At 35.3% G+C, this 16,894-nt stretch overlaps 1 protein-coding gene across 1 annotated transcript; it reads left to right on the forward strand.

Annotated features, from left to right (window-relative positions):
• The first annotated feature begins 1,926 nt into the window (after positions 1–1,926).
• LOC129942686 (uncharacterized) lies at positions 1,927–16,158 on the forward strand. The gene is made up of 3 exons (XM_056051726.1): positions 1,927–2,234; positions 2,288–3,032; positions 15,379–16,158. The coding sequence occupies exons 2-3, from the start codon at positions 2,310–2,312 to the stop codon at positions 15,928–15,930; spliced, it is 1,275 nt and encodes a 424-aa protein (XP_055907701.1). The 5' UTR covers positions 1,927–2,234; positions 2,288–2,309; the 3' UTR covers positions 15,931–16,158.
• The last annotated feature ends 736 nt before the right edge of the window (positions 16,159–16,894 follow it).

The following is a 16,894-nucleotide window of genomic DNA, read 5'->3' on the forward strand; positions in this document are numbered from 1 at the left end:
CAGCGAAATCGACCAGCCTGAATCCGTTGTCGGAGGTGGTGTCGTGCAGGCTGTATCTCCCGATTATGCCACCAAAGATGTCTTCTCTTCCTAGCTTGGCATTAAAATCTCCTAAGACAATTTTAATGTCATAGCCAGGGCACTGCTCATATGTCTTGTCCAAGAGCTCGAAGAACATATCTTTGGTGTCTTCATCTTTCTCCTCTGTTGGGGCATGCGCGCATATTAGGCTTATGTTGGCGAATTTAGCCTTGATGCGGATTGTCGTGATGCGCTCGCTCACACTGTTGAAACTCAAGACTTTTTGCCTGAGCCTAGTTCCAACAACAAATCCACACCCAAATAGACGCTGTCTTTGTTCTCGGTAGCAGTCGCCGTAGTAGATATCGCAGTCTTTTAGTTTGCGTTTACCCGGTCCATCCCATCGCACTTCTTGGATGGCTGTAATATCTGCCTTGCAGCAGTTTAGGGCTTCCGCTAATTGTTCGGCTGCACGTGGTCTGTTAAGGGACCTAACATTCCACGTACATATCCGAAGTTCGTTGTCCTTATTTAGTTTGCGTGGGTTGTCAACAGTGAATCCGTCCGTATCCGAGGCTTGTTGTTGCTTCGAAACTATGATGTTTTTACGTGGCCAGGAAGTCACCCCGACGGCACAACCCCCAACCTGGAGGGCCAGATCCTTAGTATAACTCCAAGGAAGGGGAGCCGGATGAACCGCTCCTTATAGGCCTGGGCTCCGAATATGTCGAAGAAGCCCTATAAGGTGTTCACTAAGTAGTTCGACCTTACTGGAACTGTAGACGCCACCGTTGATTCTATCTCGAGAATTCGTCCGCTGCCGCCTGGATAAGGAGAGGTGCCTTAGTGGAAACACCTCTCCCCCCCTCTCTCGTTTGCTGCCCCCAACAACTTTCCACTGGGGTTGGAACCCAATCTCCAGTTGAGGTACTAGGCACCCGATGTTCACCGCGGGGAGGTGAGAGTAGGAGTTGATAGACAGAGGTGGGTTTTGAGAAAAACCTGTGGACGCTTGTGTCCTCTTGAATGCACATGTCTACCATTTGAACATCTTACCTAACCATATATCTGGTTAAAATTACGAATTAACTTTTTTTCACGAATCAAAAACTTGCCCTTTATAACATACATAGATACATCATTATTAACAAATTGAACTTGAGATTACTATTAGGGGTAGGGTAGGACAACGTCATGTTTGACCACATTCGGTGTTATACGATGTTGTTTAATTAAATTTCCCGGTTTTTTCTGTCAGGTATTCCAACATACATTTAGGGTTAAAAAATACCTATGTAGGTATTTATGTATTAATACTCTGCAATTTTAAGGCTTTAAACGAAAGGGTTAATTTTCTTCAATCACATTTAACTTGTACCTAGTTCTTAGTATTTTCATTCTTGTCTTCAAATATTTCTTACAAAACTATTTGCAAAATATCTTGAATGTCGTTCTAGGTTTCCTACCATAACTGACTCTGGGTTATGCCAACTTTCCATTAGGTTTGAAAATAGAATTTAATAATCTTTCATTTGATACCAAAATCAATTACAAAGTAGATGAGGCCATATATACATTTTGCGAACCTACCTCTTTAAACCAGGCAACCATCTATTATTATCAGGATAAAAAAAGGTAACCCAAGTTTTTATTAAAACTTCTTTACAGGTATAATTTATTGTACGCGCGTTATTATACCTATGTAGAAATATAAGAGCAACAAAGAACGACTTAGTTGTGGATTTATATCATTAACATCATCACAAGTCAAGCCAAACACTTAAAGATAGAGACCCTCTCTCTCGGTCTCAATTCCTATTCCAGATACCTACGCTAACGCTACGCATTCACCATTTCAGAAAATACCTCATTTCAATAGGGGACCCGTATTGCTGTGCCGGCCGTATTATATGCCTTTCTCTAATTTCCCCTTTTTATAATACATAGCTTAAAAGGTCTAGCGCGGGTAGGGTAATAAATGTTCTGTGTATATCTTCTGGCACCCCAGTTGTTCAGTTCAAAAAGAACCCGATTAATAAACATAGTTTCTCTGAGAAAAGTGGTTGAACGACGATACTCTACTCGTCGACCGTACGTCGTTCCTTGTGGGGTTTTTATTTTTCATTTATTAAATAAAAATTGTTGAATACACAAAAATTGTGTGTGGTGCGTCATTTGTTGATGGAACACTTGTAATTTGTTCATTTAAATAGGTATACAAAATATATTTACATTGTTTTAAATTAATAAACAAATCTTTTTGTAGGTAAATAAATAGAAAAATAAAGATGACATCTCGACCCCAACGTACAGAACTAACAATAAAAGAAAAATTAGAAATTATCGAATCGTTGAATAACAAAAAATGCTCACGCAAAGATCTGCAGGAACGTTACAAAATCACAAAACCCACATTAACCAGAATTATGTCGCGTGAGTCTGAATTGAAGAATAGCAAGAACTCGAAGTTGCGGCGCATTCGCAGTGGATCCAATCGACTTGTCGACGAAGCCGTTTCGAAATGGTATCGTTCCATGAAGGAACAAAATATTTTCGTAAATGGACCGCTATTGCGGCAACAGGCGGTGAAAATTGCCCGAATGATGAATAATCAAACATTTGAGGCAAATAATGGTTGGCTATGGCGTTGGCAGCAAAGGGAAAATGTTAAATTTAATACTTCCGGTTTGGGAAGGACAGCAAGAAAAATGCAAAGCGTTTTGGATGTAAAAAATGATTTTTATGAAAATACATCTATTCAAAGTTTTGATGACTCGAATAGGAATGTCCCTTGGCAGAATATACCGAATGGGTTGGAAGAAAGTGGAGTGTCACATTCTGAAATGAGTGTGGTTGTGAAAGAGGAAGTAGATGACTTTCAAAGGAATCCTTTTGAAGCGGAAGTTGTTTTTGATAACGAAAGCCGTGATGAAGGTGTCTGTGATAATGAACCCAGTCGAAATAACTATCCCAACGAATGTTTGATTAATGGCAAAGACGACACAACAAAGGTAAGACATTTTTGAAGAATGTTTGTTTATAGATTGAAGTTCGGATTTATGATAGAGTGATCAAAGTTTGCGTTATAGAAAATTGACTATAGGTAGGTATTCAAAACCGTAGCAATTTTTGACAGACTTAGGGAACCAAATTCAAAATTTTAAACTTTATTCTTGTATGTCTTATGAGGTTTTCCATGGGTAAATTCAGATTTCCTTCAAAAATTGATTTCGTGCCGCATGAAACACGATTGGAATTGAACTTTTTTGTTGTCATTGTATTTGTGTAAACGAGTGCGCTAAAGCAGTTCCTAGTTTCAAACAGCTTTAGACTTAAAATTTTAGTCATTTTTAGTAAGTAGACGTATCCACACTTCAAAAGTGGTGCTAATTCTTACAAAAGAGAGCGCGTGAGAGATTAAAATATTTCCGCTTTTTGCCAGGTTAAGCCCGAGGAATTTCTTCTGTTGATTTCTGGGCTGGCTGTCAAATTCGATTTGACATTCGCAGCAAGTAATGACAGAAAAAAAAACTTGAGTGGCCTATTGACTTAGGCGTTAAAGTTTTATGACGGATTTGTATAGAACAGTTAAAAACAATCATTTTTTACTATAGGAGGGGGTCTATCTCCCCCCGTTTAGGCGGGAGGGGCAAGTAATTCTTTTATTTCCATTTTAGTTTTGATAAATGTGAATATTGTTCATATTTTATATTTTTTTTTAATTATAACATTTATATCTTTTTTTAAACTATTACTTAAGAAGAAATTTGTAGTACAAAAAATGATGTTTTGAAAAAAAATTTATTTAAGTTTCATAATTTAAGAAATCATTTTATTTTTATTTAAAGTATATATAAGTTTATATTTGTTGATATTTTTTTTATTGGATTCTTATTTATGATTAAGTAGATTAAAATGCATCGGTGATCTACGGTAACTCTGCTCAAGTATATTTTTTGAAAATAGTATTTCAAACTCTTGCAAATTGGTGCGAAAACCGTTCCAGACATTTTAAAAGTTTGCTATCTTTTTGAGAGCATTTCATCCCCACTACTCAAAATTGTTATTTGAAAAAAACTTATAGTGCGAGAAATGTCTGAAAAACAGCTTTTTTTAAAAAATTTATTATTATTAGTGTAATAAGGTGAAGATCTGCCAAAAAATCAAGATCTACAGATTTGATCTTAAATCAAAAATAAATCATTTTGTTTTGCCCCATGGAATGCAAATACAGAGGCGTTCTATGTTCTGACAGATCTATATCAGGAATAAATGTTGTGTCCGAAAGCTCTTAAGTTTGTATTTATAGTTTTTATATATGTATACAATTATGAAAATATAAAATAAAATTTTGATAAGTGGAGTATTCAATTCAAATATTCATTTAATGCAAGTTATATAAATTACAAAATTGACCTTCGAGTCCACTACAACCTTAGACCTCTCGACTGGTATTTCGTTCCACGAATCACGCATTGCTTCACAATTCTTTCGATGAGGTTAAGGTCGGGGAGATTGAGCGGACCACTCCATAACGGATAACTTCTTCTGTGCAAACCATGATTTTGCATTTTTTGACGTATGCTTTGGGTCATAGTCTTGTTGGTATACCCAAACCAACGGCATTTCCTCTTCATCATAGGGTAACATAACCTCCTCGAGAATTTTCACATAGTAGGTTGCATCCCTTATACCCCCGAAATTATAAATAGGCCCGACCCCGTATCATAATTTTGTATACACCATGCTTCACTGTTTTTATAGCGTACCGTGGATCGATTGCTGCATTTCAGGGTCTTGTCTTGTCACATATTCCCGACGACCTTTGGACCCAAAAAGGACGACTTTGCTTTCATCGCTCCACAGAAGATTCGTCCGTTTCTCTTTTGTCTAATCTCTATGCGCTTTAACAAACTCCATTTCTTGGCCACATGCCGTTTCGTCAAGAATGGTATCTTGCTTGGACTTTGGGCTGGTAACTTCGCTTATAACAGACGTCTTCGTATTGTGACAGCGTTAACAGACATTTAAAGTCCATTTCTTATTTTCCTAGAGCCTATGGAAGGGTTCTGTATTGCTAACTGAACAATTTTTCTGTCAGTTCTTTCAGTAGTCATCCTTTTTGGGCCTAGCGTTTTGAGTTTATTTTGCCATTTTAAGGCGTTACTGAACATTTTTGGGGAGTAGCCTTGGATGTCTTGAATATTTTGGTAGGTTTTTCCCTGCAAACGCAGTTGTCTAATAAGTCTTCGAATTTTTTCGGTGCAGTGTCTTGACCGTCCCATTGTTTATTTTTAAGCTTATATTTATTAATTTTTTATATGCTAGTATGTTACAAATACTTAAAACTTTAAATATTAAAATACTTACTTACCGAAAAATAAAAAAAAAATATTTTTAACACTTTTTAATTATAAAATCAAAAGCACTGCTATTTTTATGAACACTCTATATCCAGAGAGTTTAAAATAGTGTGTGTTCATTAGGAGAAGTAGAGTATAACTTCAAGTTAAAATTTTTTATAATGAAAATGAAAGACCATTAGATGCAAGTAATATTATATTTTTTTTTGTAAGAATATCCGTTATTTAAATAATTGTCAATCTGATAAAATGTGACCAGCACTGCTTTTTTTATGAACACAACTTTAAATGTAGAAGTTCGCATCTTGATTTAAAAATTAGGGAAATATCTTTATACGAGAAAAAATCTTGGAAGTAGTTCTTGTCATACCTAATTAAGCTGGCTATAGAGTAATCTGCTCTCCGATTGACGGGCATTTTCAATCATCTGATTTCGATTATATTTTTCAAGTTCTTGGATGATTTCGTAGAACTTCGTTTTCATCTGAACATCTGAATAATATTGTTGAGATTGATCTGCACAACTTATCCAGAGGAATGTTTTCCCATATCCCCATCCACCAATCCTTATTCCGAATTTCGTAGAGCATCATTATCTTACAAAACCGAGTTTTCCGTAGACCACGCACTTTAATATAATAACCAGCCTGTAACTTTAGAGTTAAAGTAAAAAGTTTTGGCAGGCCTGTTTCCAAATAAATAGAACCGTTTGGTCCGGTTAAGGGAATATTGAATATTTTCTTTATGAAATTTCTTTGAAACTTTTCAATTTTTTCGTATTCTTGCATTCCCCATATTTGATAAGTGTAGTATTTAAAACAGTTGTTACTTGTCCTAAGTGAATCAGTATAAGGTTATAACACTTTCCCGTAGCTTTTAGCCCATCAGCTCATGAGGCTTGGTTCTTCTTAATCTCCGAACATTGTCTCGTACATTTAATACGGTCTCCATTTTAGAGTTAGTATGACTTTGCAGTCGCTGATTGTGTGATACAGCGTGTTTCTTAACCACTTCTGTAACCATTTCAATTTGAAGGTCGCGATGTAGATCGCTATTTCTTATATACCAAGGGGCATTTATTATTCCACGAAGGACCTTGCTTTGAAATTTTTGGATGGGTTCAGCATTTGTTTTCTTTGTACAGCCCCATAGTTGGATGCCATATGTCCAAACGGGTTTCAAAACTTGCTTATATAACATTAGTTTGTTCTGGATAGATAGGTCAGAGTTCTTTCCTATTAACCAGAACATTTTTCTGTACTTCAAGTTTAGTTCTTCTCTTTTCTTTTTGATGTGTTCTTTCCAATTAAGCTTTGCATCCAAATTCATTCCAAGGTATTTGGCGGTATTGGAGTAAGGTACTTCTGTACTGTTTATAAAAATTGGAACATTGTTTATGTTTTTGTTTGTAAAGTTTATATGCGTCGATTTTGTTTCGTTTAATTTGATACGCCATTTGTGCGTCCAATCACTAACTTTATCGACTGCATTTTGCAATTTTTGTGTAGCCTTCGTAACGGATTTATCTGGCACCAATATTGCAGTATCATCAGCAAAGGTGGCCATGATAGCGTTGATGTCCACTGGAATATCCCTTGTACATAACAGATACAGGGTTGGTCCTAGGACACTTCCTTGTGGTACACCGGCTTCAATTTTCTTAAGTTCCGAGTAATTTTGGTCGTACCGTACTCTAAAGAGTCGGTTCGTAACGTAGGATTTCAGTATTTCGTAGTACTGCCTGGGGAAGTCCCTATGCAGTTTGTACTCAAGTCCCAAGTGCCAAACCTTGTCAAAAGCTTGAGCAACATCTAAGAATACAGACGAGCATACTTGTTTTTCTTCAAGTGCCTTTTCCACAACGTCCGTAATTCGATGCACTTGGTCTATCGTGGAATGTTTATTTCTTAATCCAAACTGATGGCTCGGAATTAGTCTTCTTTCTTCAATTATTTTGCTAAGCCTTTTCAGTAGCAGTTTTTCAAAAACTTTTTCCCATGATTGGTATAAGCGATATTGGTCTGTAAGATGTAACTTCTGTTGGTGGCTTACCTTGTTTAGGTATAACAATGACTTCTGCAATTTTCCAATGATGTGGCACATATCTTAGTTTAAGGCATGCGTTTATTATAAATTGGAGTTTCTTGAAGGCTATAAGAGGCATTTCTTTCAGAACCTGAGCAGTTATAAGATCGTACCCTGGTGATTTTATGTTTGACAACATATGTTGACACATGCTTCTTACTTCTTTGAGCGTGACAAATGGTATTTCACATTCGTCGTTTCTGTCAACAAACTGTAAGGGATCTGTAGCTGTGCTAAACAGCTAAACTCACTTAAGTGGACTTAAGTGCCTTTACCTTTTGAGCACTAATTGATTGACCCATGGAAACCCCCATTAAATTAGTTACCCGTACTATTAATTATTGTTTGAACTCGAATCAACTATTTCTTTAACACGATTATATGCTTCCTATTTTGAGCGATGTCTTATACAGGGTTAGCCAATTTACGGTTTCAAAAGTAAGCGTAAATAAAACACATATAAAATATTTGTTAGCATGACAAATTTTTTTTACTATAAAGTTTGAACCTTAACATTAGGTCCGTTCGCATACCCTCCTAAAACAGTCCAATTTTGCGAAAAAATACGAAATTTAACCAAATCCAGTTCGCGTACTCAAAAATTTCGTAGTGTTTTGTAAAAGAGGGCGCTCCCGAGAGAATAAAATATTTTAGCCCAAGACATTTCTTTGGGCTGATTAGTGAAAAGTGTAAAATTTGATATAAATGCAAATAAATTAAATAAATTGCTTGCTTTTGATGTCAGTTATAAAATAAAAAAAAAATTTAAAGAAAAGCAATAATACAGTGATATTGTGTGAAAAATTTGCAAGATGGAGCACCATGCATCACAACACGGTCCATAAAAACTTATTTGAGGGAAGAAAACATCCCTCTGTTAGACTGGCCGGGAAACAGCCCTGATATGAACCCAATTGAAATCGTGTGGGAGCTGATGAAGAGGGAAGAAGCTAAAGATGCGATCACTTATTGAAAGAGTAATTCACGTGTGAAATCATCACCCACAAATGCAGAAAACAGTCAAATCATGCATTGTATGTATGCCGCTCAGAATTGAGGCTCTTATTAAAGCAATAGGAGGTTTAACAAAATATTGAACAAATTTGCAAAAATAACAACAACAAAACTGAAAATATTAATTTAAAAAAATCTTTAAATTTGTTGCTTTATTTCTGGAAGTAGTTTATATTATGCATACAAAATAATTTAAATGCAGTACAATATTCGAAAACCTACTCAAAATAGCTGGAAATAAAGATTTTGAATAAAATCTAAAGTGCGTCTAATAATATGGCCAGGGACTGTACTAGGCTATATCTCAGCTAATACTTGACTAATGTTAGTTTTAAGTGCTCAAGGTTTATGTGCATAAACACGGTCTTTCGTGTTGCCCCACAAAAAATAAAGTCCAGCGGTGTCAAATCGCATGACCTTGGTGGCTAGTTGATATCGCCACGATGAGAAATTACTCGGCCAGGAAATCTCTCTTGCAATAAGCCATATTCGCTCGAGTTGTGTGGCAACTGACACCGTCTTGTTAAAATCTCATATTCTCCAAGTTGTTTTCTTCAATAGCAGGCAAAAAAGTTGGTTATCATATGACGCTTCGAATGTCTAGTCGTTTTCAAAGAGGTGCGGTCCAATCACGGAACTGATTGGTGACACAAACCCCAAATAGTACAGTCTTGTTCATTTACATGCGCTAAGCTTTGTTAGTAGAAAAAACGAGTGAGAAATGTGCTTCGTTGCTAAAAAAATTATTTTTTTTGAAAAATCGTCGTCTATTGCCTGTTGGTCAAGCACCCATTCGACGTATCTACGGCGTTGTGAAGGGTAAGACAGTCCTAATTCTAATCCTAATGACGTCGAATCAATGGTGGATCCAGAGGGGAGTCGTAGGGGTCATGATCTCCCCCTGGGAGATAATTTGTTTGTATTTTTGTAGGAATTCCCTTCAATTCAAAACTAATCGTATTGAGTCAATGGATATGACCCCTATTATATTTTGAATTATTTATTTTTTGCATACGAAAACAAAATTTTTATTTTACTTTCTAAACTTTGTTGCAAAAAGTACTACTTTTAACTGAGGGCTGGACCAAGAACATAATATGAATCTGACATTCAGCCCTATTCATTAAATTTTGACAAATGGACGATCCAGAGGGGGGTCATATGAGCCATAAAGCTTAAGCAGTTAAGTTGTGTAAGCAGAGATTTATTAGTAATTTAACGACATTCACCAAAAAGTGGTTTGTTGTCAAAATCATTTAAAGTTTTTGTAACTTGAGTAATGCTTTAAATTATTTTTATAAAATTTGTTTAGTGAACATTGAAATGATTTTTACTTGCGACACATGAGAACTATGTATATGGCAAGTATTGCATTCGTAAAAAATTTCGAATCAAACATGACATTGTGATGTTAGCCCCCTATTCCATCCGTCAGTCTGTCTGGCCTGGCCCCTAAAGCATAAACCACTGTGCCGATTGAAACTAAGCCGATTAGCTTAAACCTATTTGTGTTATGTTAGGTTAGGTTAGGTTGGAGTGGCTGTCCAGATGTCATTGACACACGTAGACCTCAAGGGTCCATTGTGATACCACTAATGAGGTTACTCATGGGAGAGTAATGAATTTAAACAAACCATTTTGTACTTTTAATAAAGTTAGAGAGACGTTTTGTGTCAATCGTTGCCAGTTCACTGGTATTATCGAAGAAGGGATTACCGAGAAAGTAATTCCATCTAATGGAGAGTGCTGGACATGTACATAGAAGGTGTTGGACTGTTTACTCTTCCTCCTCGTCCATGCAGCTTCTACAGAAGTCATTTGTGTAGACCCCTAGCCTCAGAGCATGTCTACCTATGAGGCAGTGTCCCGTTATTACTTCAATTATAGAGCTTATACGTTGTCTGCTCAGTGATATCAAGCCTTTTGACCGTTTTAAGTCAATACTTGGCCATATTTGCTTGGTTGCCAGGCAGGTGGTACTTTGTGACCATCTAGCATTTGTTGTTTCTAAAGCATATTGCTTGAGAAGATATTTGCATGTAGCAAGTGGTGTTCCTATGTTATGTTTTTGTCTAACATAAGGCAGAAGTGTTCCGTTTTTGGCGAGCTCATCGGCTTTGCAATTTCCCGGAATGTCTCTGTGGCCCGGCACCCAAATGAGGTGAATGTTAAACTGTTCCGTCATCTCCTTCAGAGATGATTGACAATCGTGGACTGTTCGAGAGTTTGTGGAGACAGACGCGAGAGATTTAAGAGCGGCTTGGCTGTCCGAGAAGATTCGTATATCCTTACAAGATATAACGTTTTCTTTGAGCCAGGATAGTGCTTCTTTAATCGCCATTACTTCTGCCTGGAATACACTACATTGATTGGGAAGTCTATAGGATAGACTGAGATTCAGTTGTTCTGAAAAGATACCACTTCCAACTCCGTGATCGGTCTTTGAACCGTCAGTATAGAAGTGTACCGCATCGTCTTCCAGGGGTCCCTCTTCTTCCCAGGAGGATCTTGAGGGGATGGACACATGGAATCTTTTACCAAATACCATTTTTGGGGTGGTATAGTCCAAGCGATCTGGGATATATCTGAAATTGTCTAGAATGGTTGTATGTCCAGTATTGTTACTGGTCCATTGAGAGGTGGCTCTAAGCCTTACACTTGAGTTGGCAGCCACCTTTTTAGAGAAGATGTAAAGTGGTGTTAGGTTTAAAAGCACTTCCAGTGCTGCGGTTGGTGTTGTGCGAAGTGCTCCTGTGATGCACATACCTGCTGACCGCTGGACTTTAATGTATTTATTTAGATTTACCATCTTGTCCAGTGCGGTCCACCATACGACGGCTCCATAAATGAGTATCGGCCTGATTACCGAAGTGTATAGCTAGTGGGTTATTTTTGGGGAGAAACCCCATTTTGATCCTATGGCCTTTTTACAAGTAAAAAGCGCTACAGTAGCCTTTTTGACTCTTTCATCAGTATTTGCCTTCCAATTTAGTTTTTGGTCTAAAATGAGGCCCAAATATTTAGCTTGGTCTTAAAAGCTTAATGGTATTCCTTTAATCTTGGGTGGGCTAATCTGAGGAATTTTATATCTTCTCGAAAAGAGTATTAATTCTGTTTTGTGTGGGTTGACGTCCAATCCACATTGCTTAGCCCATTTAGTTAGCCTGTTTAGGGCATTTTGTAGGAGTTCCGAGAGAACTTGGGGGTGCTTTCCAGATACGGATATCGCAACGTCATAAGCGTAGGCAATCACCTTGAAACCCTCTGTTTCCAATGCTGTAAGTAAGTCGTTTACTACCATGTTCCATAAAAGAGGCGAAAGGACTCCACCTTGGGGATGGCCTCGATTCACCGATCTGGTGGTAGTAAAACTTCTCATGTTAGAAATTATTGTCCTGCTTTTGAGCATGAGACTTATAAGATCTATGAGTGACTTCTCTAATTTCAGCTTATCCATTGCTGTTGTGATCGCCTGGTAACTGACGTTGTTCGAAGCTTCTTCAATATCTAGGAACGCTACCAGGTTATATTTTTTGTATTCGAGGGAATACTCACGTACCAGTGAGTGAAGTGCTGATTCTACTGATTTTCCCTTAGAGTAAGCATGTTGAGCTGTGGAAATAAGACATGGTTTTAAATTATGTCTGATATAAATTTCAATCAATCTTTCCAAGGTTTTAAGAAGGAAGGATGATAGGCTGATTGGTCGTAGATCTTTAGGGTTAACGTGTGAGGGTTTTCCTGCTTTGGGAATGAAGACTACTTTTGCCATTCTCCAGGCTTTGGGAATATATCTCAACCTTACACAGCTTGTCAGAATGATTTCCAATGGTGGAATAATCATGTCTGAGCATTTTTGTAGTTCGGCCGGAATGATTCCATCTGGTCCTGGAGATTTATATGGATCAAAGCTGTCTATGGCCCATTGCAGTTTTTCCCGCGTTATTAGATCAACTAAATCGCTTGTAAATATAAGCTAAAGACTCTGATTTTAAGTCATTGATTATGTTAGAGCTACCTGGAAAGTGGGTGTCTAATAACAGATTAAGAGATTCTTCATCTGTGATAGTCCATGTGCCTGCTTCTGTCTTTAAAGCACTGGGTATTGTTGGACTTTTTGAGAGAATTTTCCTGAGTCTTGAGGCTTCTGAAGTATTTTCTATTTTACCACAAAAAATTCTCCAAGAACACCTCTTACTCTTTCTTAATTCTTTTTTATATTGCTTTAGAGCTTGTTTGTATAAGTCCCAGTCAGAAGGAGATTTAGTGTACTTAGATCTGTTGAAGAGTTTGCGACAGCTCTTTCTGAATGGTTCTAGTTCTTTATGCCACCAATGAGGTATCTTTTTACCCTTTAAAATGGTTACAGGGCATGAAGATCTCATTGATTCATTTAATACATACTACGTTTCCACCGGGCACTAAACCGAGATTTAGCTATATTTGTCACAAATCTCCTTGAAATCTCACAGATTTACAATAGAAATTTTAATCTCCTCAAATGAAGATTTCAAATAAAACTCATTGAAATCTACTTGGAAACATTAGTTTGTCAAATCAAACAATTTTTTGTTTCGGAAAATAATTGTTGAACCGACAATAAACAATAAACAACTCAAAAACGAAAGAAATCAAAAACGAAATAAAATGTAAGTATACAAAAATAATAAATACATAGGTACAAGAATAAAATAAAAATAATTACGATTGGTTGTTATGATAACTTCAAATTAACCTCCTTTTCTTTGGTGGAAACACCTCATGATTTATTTTAAATCATTTGCCTTAAATCTCGGATTATTTTTTTTTGTGGAAACGTACTGTAAGGCTTCGGTGAGATGATTTACAGAAAGCTCTAGTTCATCTTTACTGGAAGAGCTTTTAAGAAGATTGTGATTAAGCAGTTGTGCTAGTACCTCCCTTTATTATGTTATAATACTAAAAAAAGCAGTAATCCCCATACAAATTTTTTGGTGTAAATTCGAAAATTCGAATTTTATCAGGGATGAACCGATAGATTTTTTTATAACTTTCTCTAATTTTTTTCTTAATTCGGCTTCTTTATACAAGAAAAAAATATTTTGGTATTACTCCAGAAGGGTGCCTCTCCTAAAGCCGTTATTTTGTTATCAAACTTTCTCTAGAACTTAATCAGATTTTAAGCTCTTGTCGATGGTCAAATTTTCTAATTGATGATGATTTCTGATGATCGAAAATGTCTTTAATTTTTTTGAATGGCATTTAAATTGTTCAGAACATTTTATTTGCAGGTATTGCAGCCGGGCAGTATATTTCTTTCAAAATTGATTTTCTGTTGAATAAAACTTTTAAGGTCGTAACAAATTAAAGAAATTTACATTTTTATTGGATGTTCTAGAACTGAGATTCCAAAAACGAATTTCAAGAATATAAATGTCCCAAAAACAGAAAAAGTGTCACTTTTGTTAAACTAATGGCTGATTTAAAAACACAATGCACGTTTCATATCTTCTTAATATAAAAGCTTTGAATCTCATGAGAACCGAAGTGAAAAGAGAACTGAAACGTTTAGTTTGTGACTGCCACACAAAAGTTTCTTCCTATCTTATTTGTTTACCTAAGTTTGTTTTTATTTTATATTTAGAGAAATTATGTACTTAAATGCACTTATTTCCTAAAATTCAAGAGCCAAACATTTTAATTTCTACAATCTTAAAGTTTTGTTGACTCCCTTGAGATGAAGCATCAGCTACGAGTAAGCAGACTGGTAGCGATAGTAATAATAGACTGCCGAAAATTGAGTCCGAAAAAACTACGTAAAAAAACAGAAAATTCTTGATATCAGGAGATTCTTTCTCATTTTTTGGGTTTTTGAATTTTCGTAAAGCAATAAAAACCCTCTAAACAATTGTGTTTTGCTCTTAAATATGGCAAATTTAGAAAACTGTTAGAATCTTGTTAAATAGTTAGACTATTTCTTGCTGGATAAAAGCCTTCTTAAACTATTTAATTACTAAAGTTGTCACTTTAGCCCTTGAAAAGTGTACATTTAAAGTTAAGATGCACGTTATGTTATTTGAATTTTGTTAGCAGCCTTCTTTAGAGAACATTTTTAAGTAGTAAGTAAAAACTCGTCTATATGTTCAGTGCGTCACCCTTCCACCCCTGATTAAAGATCTTGATCCGTCCTTGTGCAAAGAATTTGGGTCTTTTCAGTGGTACTAGCGAAATGATGATTTACAGGCCTTACAATATAAGTAACCACTCCGTAGTTGAACGATTAAGTAAACCATAATCTGTACTTAAAGCACGATATGTGGCTTAGGCAGAATCACCATTTTTGTAGTAGGTTTTAATAATTGTTAGACTTTCAACTAAAAAAAAGTTGTTTTAACAACTCAGTTTGGAAGATTTCGAATTTCAGCCCTATACTTTTGAAACCGTTATATTGGAAAATATTTAAAAAAAAAATTGGTATTTTTAAAATCGAAAACAGAACAGAACTAAAAATCCATTCCAAAAAGTATTTCTTTAAAACCATGAATGTTTCTCAAAAGTTCTCACTCATAAGTAATGATAATTTCTAGAAACTATATAAAATACTTAAATGATAATAACTGCATCTAGAAGACAATAATTTGTAATTTTCAAAATCATCATATAATTTATTGTAAAGGACTATATTGTGTTTAACCTGAGACTTAAAAACATGATTTTTGATTGCCTTTGACATTTTTGAAGAGGTATATTTTAAAAACTTAATGTGATACAAAAATAATAAGGAATTCGAATTCAGGACTGTAATTTTATTCAATTACTGTCCAAACTACAAAACTAACGCTCAATGATATGCATAATAATTTTTATAGCTTGTAACATAATAATAATAATTTGTTTTTCAATGTTTTATTTTCAGAACCATCAAGATGATGAATCTCTAGATCATTCTGAACCGTTCCAAACAGTTGAAATGAAAAATCAACCAAATTTTGAATATCGAATTATTGATTCCGATGAAGAATATGAAAGAAGTCAATTTTCGAAAACAAAGAATTCAACTGTTGAAAATGACCCCAAGGATATATATTCAATTTATGGTGACTACATTGCACGTAGATTACGGGCACATGCCAAAGAGAGAGACAACTATGAGATATACATTGCTCAACATAATATTGATGATGTAATTTTTAACTTGTCCATGGGTTCTTATGCACGAGAAGTATCTCAGGTTAGGCCTTATGAAAATAATTCAACAAATGGTATTGTTGATAATAACAACAGACAAAAGCTGACAAATAACTCGTGGAGTTATCAAGAGAAACGACAAACTTGTCCGAAAAATTCATCTGCAAAAAGCCAGTCGAATGGTTTTCAAGATGACAGAGTCAGATTAAGGACAACATCAAGTTTAACAAATACAAGCAGTTCAGTGATTAATTGCGCTTCTTTAAATGAAGAAACGTAGTAAAAAAATAAAACAAATACAAATTGTTTACTATTATTGATTAGTTTTAGGTATTTTTTTAAGATTTTGTTTGTATTCTGTATGTAAAATTAAAAAAAAAATGTTTATTAAAAATATCTATTTTAATTTAATACTTATTGTCATTGTATTCAAAACTAAAAACATAAATGAAAACTTTTTGTATCAAATTTCGAATTATGTTTGTATACATTTTTAAGTTACAACTGCTGCTTTCATATTTTTAATTTCAATTCGTAGTACGAATGTTTTTCGTTTGGATAATGTCATTTATTTCGGAACTTCAAATAAGGGTTTTCAGTTTTTTATTTACACAAAAGAACTCTTAAACAGGTAACATTATTTCTGTATAGTTTAAGAAAAAAGTGGGCTAAGACACTTAAGTATAAAGAGTTATTCCATAAAAACCGTATATGTATTTAAAAATTATTCTAAATCATATTCTGTCATCCCCTTAACAGTAGTTTCCTTGGGCAGCTTTACAACGATTCCAGTGCGTCTTCTATACCACCAGCTCTCATCGTTTGTAATAACTCGATGATTTCGTTTCTCCATTTTTGTAACGATTAATTTATAAAGCTCATTGTAAACACGTTAATATGTACATGTCGACACGTTCCTAAGTACAGCTTCAGCTCTATTTTTCAAAAGTTGTCGTTTTAAATTTCGTTAAATGACTAAAAAACTTTCATTGTTGAAACAACTTATTTAAAGATATGTGTTATAAATGTGACTATAGCCACGATGGTCCACCTAGGCGTATGGGTAATGTTTTCTTTTCTTTAGTGAGTAGGTATATAACATATAGATACCTTGAAGTTTGTATCTATCTAATTTTGAATGAACTAAACAGTCCGTTTGACAACCAACGCAAACGCAAACGAATAAAGGACAACGAACTTCGGATATGCACGTGGAATGTTAGGTCCCTTAACAGACCACGTGC

The sequence above is a fragment of the Eupeodes corollae genome, chromosome 1 (assembly GCF_945859685.1).
Source record: "Eupeodes corollae chromosome 1, idEupCoro1.1, whole genome shotgun sequence".
Classification (NCBI taxonomy): Eukaryota; Metazoa; Arthropoda; class Insecta; order Diptera; family Syrphidae; genus Eupeodes; species Eupeodes corollae.

Excerpts from the sequence above, each read along its gene's own strand:
- LOC129942686 (XM_056051726.1), top strand. The coding sequence starts at position 2,310 with ATGACATCTCGACCCCAACGTACAGAACTAACAATAAAAGAAAAATTA. Across the intron at positions 3,033-15,378 it reads GCAAAGACGACACAACAAAG|AACCATCAAGATGATGAATC; the intron begins GTAAGACATTTT and ends TTTTATTTTCAG.